The sequence below is a fragment of the Hippoglossus stenolepis genome, chromosome 3 (assembly GCF_022539355.2).
Source record: "Hippoglossus stenolepis isolate QCI-W04-F060 chromosome 3, HSTE1.2, whole genome shotgun sequence".
Classification (NCBI taxonomy): domain Eukaryota; kingdom Metazoa; phylum Chordata; class Actinopteri; order Pleuronectiformes; family Pleuronectidae; genus Hippoglossus; species Hippoglossus stenolepis.
The window spans coordinates 12,082,581-12,091,110 of record NC_061485.1 but is presented as its reverse complement, the minus strand read 5'-3'; the positions used below and the strand labels follow the sequence as shown (position 1 = coordinate 12,091,110).

The following is an 8,530-nucleotide window of genomic DNA, read 5'->3' as shown; positions in this document are numbered from 1 at the left end:
ATTTATTGTGGATTTTTGTGGTCACAGTTAGAGCTTGAAGTAGAATAAAATGTTTGTGTTAAAAATAGAAAACTGATGATTCACAACACATTGCCCAATATCATCTGACATAAGTGACCTATCTAAGTGAGTGATACATTTCCAGTTTACAAAAGGTTTCCATAGCACACAGTACAGTTTCTGGGTGGAGATTTTGCTATTGATCCAAAAATGCATTATGGGCTATAACCATTGATGATAATCTAATCAACCAACCAACCCACCCACTTATGTTTCTTTCTTCGAGTCTGACGTTGCTGACATTCAACAAAAGAGGGAGGGATGGATGCAAAGTTCACATCATTCTCAATAGAAAATAAATATTGGTGGTGATAGATCTTAAAGGTTGCACAGCATAATGAAAAAACTGAAACTTAACTCCAAACTAGTTCAATGATAACAAATACTTTAATTAGGTCACATGAAATAGTAAGTACAAATAAATTCAATGAAGCATCAGTTGTAATGGAAAAAGTTTGTACATGGAGACCACTGAATCAATCAGGACTACAACGTGCTATATGTGATGTTGCAATGAGCTGTACAGCCAACAGGTCAGGAAACAAATCCATCTGTTCTCTTCCAAAAGAACTGTGACATCCTTTTGGACTCGGCAGTCACACACAGTCCCCAGCTTTGGTTCTCACACTTCAGCCTGCTGCTGTCCCACCTCCAGACCCTCCTCTGTTCCTGTTACAGTCTGCTCTGTTCGGGCTCTGAGACGCTCTGCCTCCGTGATCGTCATGGGGTGCAGAGGGAAGAATCCCGCCAACCCTGCCGAAAGAGAGGAGGGAGAAAAGAAGACTTTAGCAGAGCCCAGGGTTGCCAAAAATGTTGAACGGACTCAAGGAGCTGATGGATCATCACTTTAAAGGGATAGTTCACCCAAAAATGTTAAAATTGATGTAAATTACCTTGTTTCGAGTCAAATACTAATGTCAGGGCAGAAATGGCGTCATTACAACAAGTTTTAAACCTAAATGTCCACTGATATCTTCCGACGAGGTGCATTCAGGAAATGCTAACGTCCGCTAGCTTAGCCACTTCCTTAAAACACCATGTTAATGACGCCGTTTCGAGTCGTATATGAATGTCGGGGCTTGCGGAGACTTGGGTGACACCAAACAAGCAGTATGGAGGAATGTTATGTTCTTTTCTGTTTTATTACATTTGAAGAACAGCTCACCATTGACTTCAATTGTATTGGATTCTGCTGCAATGAAGTTTACCCCTGATACTCCTGAAGTGTTTTGTGGACTCAAGCACTTCATCCATCCCTCCATCAGCATAGTGGTGAGTAGATGATGACTGAATTTTCACTTCTGGGTGAACTATCCCTTTGAGATGACCTTTTCCCTTTATCCATCCATATTATATTTAATTATTAGCATGTTATCTTACCAACTTGTCAATTAGCAAAAACAACTGTGATATATTAGATGCTTTTACAACCATGTAGGCAAATGTAATCTGAGGCCACAGTGAATACAGTAATAGCAATAGATGGGATTCATGATGTATGGTGGCAGATAATACAGACTACTAAAAGGTGTATGTGCTCATAATAGTTATGGATGGACCTCCTTCAATAAACATATCAATATGAGTCGCATAATTCCCCTTGACAAGCTGACAATAATATTGTGCAATGTTGGTTCGACTTAAAAGAATGCTTGTACTGTAAATACACACCTAGAAGTTTGGACACAGGATTTGTAGGGTGTGCACCGCAGCCGATCCAGTACTTGATTCGGTCGAAGTTGAGGCTGACAAGTTTCTCGTTGTAGATGTTAGGGAGGGGGTCATAGGAACCCAGCTGCTCAATGTATTTGCCATCTCTCGCCCTTTTATTGTACGCAGCTACGATGCGGTAAAAGGGTCTGTTGGCTTGTTTGTGGCCTGCAAGAGCCAGTCGGATGACAACATAACCCCCGTGGTACTTCTTCAGGAGGAGTGATGCTGCAGAGAGAGATGAGCACAGTAAGCATTATCAAAGAGAGAAAGGGCAGTATTTTGTAACCCTTAAACACCTCAGTACAACAGTCAGAGTGCAAGTCATTTTCAAGCCTGCTGTAGTTTTCCATTTCTCTGAATACACACCGCATAATTAAAATTGACTTTCTTGAACGAGCTGAAGGGAAGAGGAGTGCGAGGAGGCGCAGTGGTAAAATGTTCATTACTTGCTTTTGCTCAGTGTCTTTCACACACCTAGCTAGTCTAAAATCCCATTTTTATTATATTCAGTTTTTAGAAGCCACAGTGAGGTGTGGATTAAATCTAATGATCCTTTCGGAGGCTGTAGCTTGTGGTCCTTTTGTGACATTTAGTTTTTCCCTCATTGATATAAGAGGGGTGGACAAAATATAACAACACTTTTATTAGTATTAAAGCTATACAAATCATAACCAAACAATATGCAACTAGTTTTGCATTCATTTTATTGTCGTGTACCTTATAAATTGTGAATTGGGTGTATTTATATACAAACTAAGGTTTGATTTTACTTTCTTATCTTTGTGTTTTGGACTGTTGGCCACCACTAAAATATCTCTGAATTTTGGGGAAATGTAAATTTTGTCTTACTGTGTAAAGGGTAGATAGGGGAGAACAGCCACATATGTTTTAACATTCATACCTTGTTCTTACTGAGTAAACAATGGAATTTATGATTAAAATCAATGATTAATATGGCTATTTGCTTCTCAGTGATCATGACAACTTAGGAGTGCCCAATAAAAAGAAATAGAAAATGGAAAGAGCAAGATATTGGACTATGGTCATTTTATATCTATCTAGATAAAGACACATTACTCAATATTACGACGGAGCATCATGATAAGGACTGTGCCACAGCAGCATTACATCTACGTGATTATTTGCCATGTGGGGTTCTGTGGGCAAAAGCCTCTTGATAAATTTGAGTTTGTCGTTGTTGTGTACTTTTCATCCCCTTTAAAATCTCTCTTAAAGACATTTTTTAATAGGTTTGTTTTCTCAGGACTTGAGTCTGAATTCACCTTTAACTTTTTATTCTTATTAATCTATTTACTTTTAATCTAGCACTGGTGTTACCAACTGTTTGAATCATTTTATAATGTTTGGTTTTATTTAGTTTTTACTCTTTTCTCATCTGTAACATTTTTATTCTTGTATTTCTGCTGTAATATTGTCTAATGCTGTGTGATCATCAAAATGCATTCAATCATTGTCTATTGTTTGTCCTCGATCCCTAATTTTTCACTTGTAAAGCACATTTAACTGTATTTTCAAATGTGCTATATAAATAAAAGTTATGTTTATATCATTTTTATTTCATAGCTCATTTGTAGACTGTCCATACTGTTTGACATGATTCTTGCTTTGGTCATATAATAGGTTAGTGATGTTTTGAGTCTGTTGTGGGGACCAGTCTGCAGCATAATTTGCAAAGTACGGTGTTCTGGTCCACAATAGATATTACATTAGCTGGTCGAATTTATCCTGTTCTGTGTCCTTTTCACTCTCCTCCATATTAGTTTGTGTTTCCTTATGCAAATTTATTGCCTTCTGTAAAAGAACAATGTAACTAGTGTGATCATAATCACAAAGTCATAAATAGAGACGGTCTGATACCAGCATCAAAGTCAAAAGTCAAAGTCCTGAGACATTGCCGAAAATGCTGGGTCAGGCAACGGCGAGTACGAGAATCAATGTACCGATCTGATATCACATTTTTAGTTTCACCAAGATAAAACTGCAATTTTCTTTTCCCGGAAATCCCTTCTTCATTGCCAGTCCAAATCAGCAGTTGCGTTGTGCTGCCACTGACAAGTAATGTTTTTAGAAGGCGCCAAAGAAGAAGTGATCTTCAGTACTCTGGCGTGAGCAAGAGCTTGCTAAAATGTCAGTAATTTGGCAATATTCATGCTGGAATGTCCCACAAGTAAAACAGCGACATGTACTTTATGCAATTCAAATGAAGCTATTTAAATGAAGTAATTGTTGTGTATTCGTAGATTTATTTACTTGTGTTCTTTTTCAGTTTCAAGCTAGACACTAAAATAAGTTCTCTGGCATTTATTCTCTGTATGTATTTAGAATTCAATGAGTTTAACCTGAGCCAGGCTGTACAATAATGATAGCAGTCATCACCTCCATACAGGGTAGGTAGCATACAGCTGTTAAAATACTCTATATAGCTTAGTATTACTACCTTCGCCAAGTAGGTTGTTTTCGTCTGTAGTTGTTTGTCTGCTTGTTAGAGGGATAACACAAACCTACTGGACGGATTAACTTCATTAAATGTTGGTGTGTTTGAACATTTTCATTGATTTCTCAGAGAATCAGAGGAACTTTATGACAAAAAAAATCTGGTATGATTAGCAGACTATTACTTATGAGTCTGTGCAATTTCAGATGCAAATAAAAATTACATATCTAGTGAATTTAAATGTGGTTTCATAAGGGGACTGTCGGGCGGAGGGATGCTGGCATGCCGTTCTCGTTTTAAATACACTGGTATGGAAGCGGTACCTGGCATCAGAATTGGGAAGTTAAAAATAGTATCAGAACATCTCTTATTAATAAACAATTTTTTCACCATCAAACCATACACACAGTTTCTTTTTCCCAGCTCGAGCTGGAGTTCTTTTTGTATTTGTTGCTCAACCTTCTACATGTTACAATAAAAGTTTAATGAGAGATGCCAACACTTGCTTTGAACCTGACAGTAAAGATAAGGTATGTGATCTGCAGTGTTGGGTGTGCCTGGGCTCTCCCTCTCATTACATAGGGTTGCCTAATATTGACTTCTTTATTGTGTCGAACCACTCTCCAGTCTCTGCTGACACCAGACAGAATAACGGAAGATGTCAGGGTGTGCGTGTTCACGATGAATACTCACATAAATGGACCATCGTGTTCACTGGGTTCTCCTGTAACACACAAAACACACTTTTACAGCTGCTTGTCTATAGCTATATAACTTTATATGCACTTTATATACACTGTCACACATTAGAACACACGTGTACTGAGTTCAGAGCCTGTAAACCTCACAACAATGTCATTCAACGTTCACAGTGCAGCTCAGAGGGATGCTAGCGGCTAACTGTAGCATCTGTTTGTGCGCTACGTTAAATTCGCTCAAATACCTCAGAGGACGTTGAAGGACATGAAGTCAAATCCTCCCGCGGCTGTCGCTTCTTTCTTAGAGCTCTGAACAGTTCAGGGAACAGATGTTCTTCACTATTTGTTTTCCACACGAGCAGTAGTGTGACATTTGTCAGGGGGCTGCCATGTTTTGAAGGCGGAAGTGACGTGCAGGGCTGCCTCGGCGTCTCTGCGTCGCTAGATGGCGGTGTTGCGCCGCTGCTTGCGACGTGAACGTGGAAGAGTCCAAATCCAAAAACAACACGTTGTTGAGTCAATATGAAATAATTAGTAAACAGTCCTAAAATGTTCTTTAAAAAAGTTCCTTTAAATAAGATAGCAACATTACACTAAAGTTCTTATGAGGCCAGTTTTTCTAGTGTCTTGTGTTTATTATATTCTGTTTTTATAGTTTATACATTTTTTACATTTATGCTTAGATAAACATGCCACAGCAAATTCCTTGTATGTGTATACCTGCTTGGCAAAAAAACCCAGATTCTGATTCTAATTCAGATTTTAATTCTGATTGTGATTAAAATTTAAATTCTGATTCAGATTTTACTTCTAATTTTAAATTCAGATTTTGATTTTAATCCTGATTTTAATTCTGATTGTGATTTTATTTCTGATCTGATTCTGATTGTAATTCTGATTCTGATTTAAAATTTTAATTCTGATTGTAATTTTAATTCTAATTCAGATTTTTAATGCTGTTTCTGATTTTGTTTCTGAAGTAGGTCTTTAGTATGTATCATCACTTTTGGTCAGAGGTGGCAGTAGAACTCAGATCCTAACTAACCCTAACCCTATTTTCTGTGACTTGCCAAACATTTGGACTATTGGAAAGTATACAAATAACATTACGTTACATTTCATTTAGCTGACGCTAACACGTCCAACAACACTGGTTGCTGGACAGAATTGACAAAAATCTAAAGATGAAAATGTCCACATGCAAGTTAATGCTCCCATAAACGTATTTATTTGTTGTGTTTTGGTCACAGACCCTTCCGCAGGCGAAGGAAAACGATACCTGCCTGTGAAGATAAATGGGAGAATTAACTGGACATTCTCGTCCGGCCCATCCCACACAGGATAACAGAACCTGGTTATTTTACCAAAAAATACAACTTCCATTAATATATATATACAAAGACAAAATAGCCAAAAAAAAGGTAAATTAGAAATATTTCTATTTTCTTTTAAATTACATATTCAGGTGGAATATAACATACTGCAAATGCTCTGCAAGCACAGAGATGTCATCATACAGAATTACGCCTTTATAAGTGTTTTCGTTGATTTCTCAGAGAATTAGAGGATCTTTATACATTATATATATATATATATATATATATATATATCTTATACTGCGGCTGCTATATTATACTACTGTATTAGTATTACTAATGTACATTAACATGTGTGCAGCATTTTATATTTTAACTGGTTGAAATGGGGCTAATCTTAGTTACTGTATGTACCATTTGCTGTAGTTGTATTTATATCATGCTGAGATCATACATTATAAAGATCTCACGGTATATTCTGTTAGTCAAATCTTAAACTAGTCACTACATCTGTAAATCCAATTTAGTGAGGTTAAATGTACAACATCTATACAATAACCTATGATATTACCCAGGAGTAGTGCAGTAGAGGAATCAAGTATATACATTGGAAATACTCAAATAATGTAAAACTATTTCACTTAACTATCGTTGAGAACTTACGCTGTATTTTGTTCCACTGTAATTTTAGAGCCTTATTAATGTGCAGTGGCTGCATTTATTCTACTACTGCTCTCAGTGAATGCCTCTGTGGATAAGTACATTAGCTACGAATGCGGCTAAATGCCTGAAATGCATGAACGTGTAAATGTGCTCACATTTACCTACTGTTTGTACAGCAACGCTTTCTATTGTTAATGAAAGTAATGGGGCTGAAATGAAGATGCTACAGAAACTGATTTATAATTAAGATTAATGTTACGATCTACTGCTCAGTGTGAGACTCTCTGTGGTCGTTCAATCCTTCACATTGTTGTGTGTGTACTTTCTATTCGACGTGTATCATGTATCTTACATCAGCACACGCACAGTTTCAAATATCCATTTCCACCGGTGACCCCAGAGGAGATGAGGCACTGGCTCTTCTGAATGAATTCAGGGGTCACTGCTTAACACCCCCCCATCTCCACTCCCCCATCCTTTCCTACAGTCTTGGAACATGGTGATTTCACACTCCTGTTGTGTAAAGCTTGTTTTTCTCTTTCTCTCTCTCTCCCTTAAGTGTGTGTGTGTGTGTGTGCATGTGTGTGTGACAAACACATGGTTTCTCTGTGAGAAGAGGTCACTGGAGACACACAAAAGAGACGGGCCCTTGTTTGTAAATTCTGAAAATATCCCACTGTCCCTCCATGACTCTTCATACATAAGGCTGTGACTGATGAAAAAACTGATAAAAGACACGTTACCTAAGAATATTTACGAAATACGTCTGTTTACTCGCATTGATTATTCGATCAATTGAAAAAACAAATACTCTCAGTAAAGGAAAACATCAAGGCTACTACTTCATACTTCACAACTTCATCTGTCACATAGTCCAACTAATTCTAAACCACCAGTACAGCACTGTAGTCGTGATGTTTTGGCAAATTATGGGAAAACATGGGAAACAAATGAAACACTGCTTTAAATCACCAGGATGAAGAGCACTGAATGGTATACTGTATGTAAAACCAATCCAATTGACAAAATGCATCACCCTATCCAAACACTCAAACTCGTCTGTCATTGAAAAGAATAACAAGATTATAAGCGTATTAGTTCAAAAAGATTTGAAAATTTTGACAGTATGGTTTGTCACAGAAGTAATCTCAGCGACCAGACAAATAAAGCAACACAAAACACTTTTTCCTCAGCGAGCCAGGGCTGAAATCTTTAATAGGAAAGCGTCATTATTGAGCTGACCACGTTTTTTCTGCGTAAAAATCTGAAAATGAATAGAGGCTTTACACAGTTAGGGAGCAAACAAAATGCATCTTACATGGTGAATCAGCAATGCGTGATTATCTGAACGATGACATTGATTCTAGTTGTGGATAAGTCTCTCGTGAGGACCCCATGCTCTTTGGGATACCAAGACGAGTTGTTCCTCCTCTAATCGTCTGTGACAGTTCAGTTAGAGACGCTCAGATGACCAGATATTTTACTTGGAAAAAAAAAAGAGAAAGAGGAGTCTGCTTTAAACGAAGAATTTAATTTAATTATGTGGAAGATGCCGCTAATATCTTCTAAACACTGAGCTTGCTCTTACATTGTGAACTTACAAACACCTCTCACCATCTCTGTAA

The 8,530-nt window shown here is 37.5% G+C and overlaps 1 protein-coding gene across 1 annotated transcript; it reads right to left on the bottom strand.

Annotated features, from left to right (window-relative positions):
• Positions 1 to 425: 425 nt before the first annotated feature.
• Positions 426 to 5,357, bottom strand: mrps16 (mitochondrial ribosomal protein S16). Its single transcript, XM_035153155.2, has 4 exons — positions 5,172 to 5,357; positions 4,922 to 4,952; positions 1,732 to 1,998; positions 426 to 813 (listed from the first exon to the last, which is right to left on the bottom strand). The coding sequence occupies exons 2-4, from the start codon at positions 4,932 to 4,934 to the stop codon at positions 683 to 685; spliced, it is 411 nt and encodes a 136-aa protein (XP_035009046.1). The 5' UTR covers positions 4,935 to 4,952; positions 5,172 to 5,357; the 3' UTR covers positions 426 to 682.
• Positions 5,358 to 8,530: the final 3,173 nt, after the last annotated feature.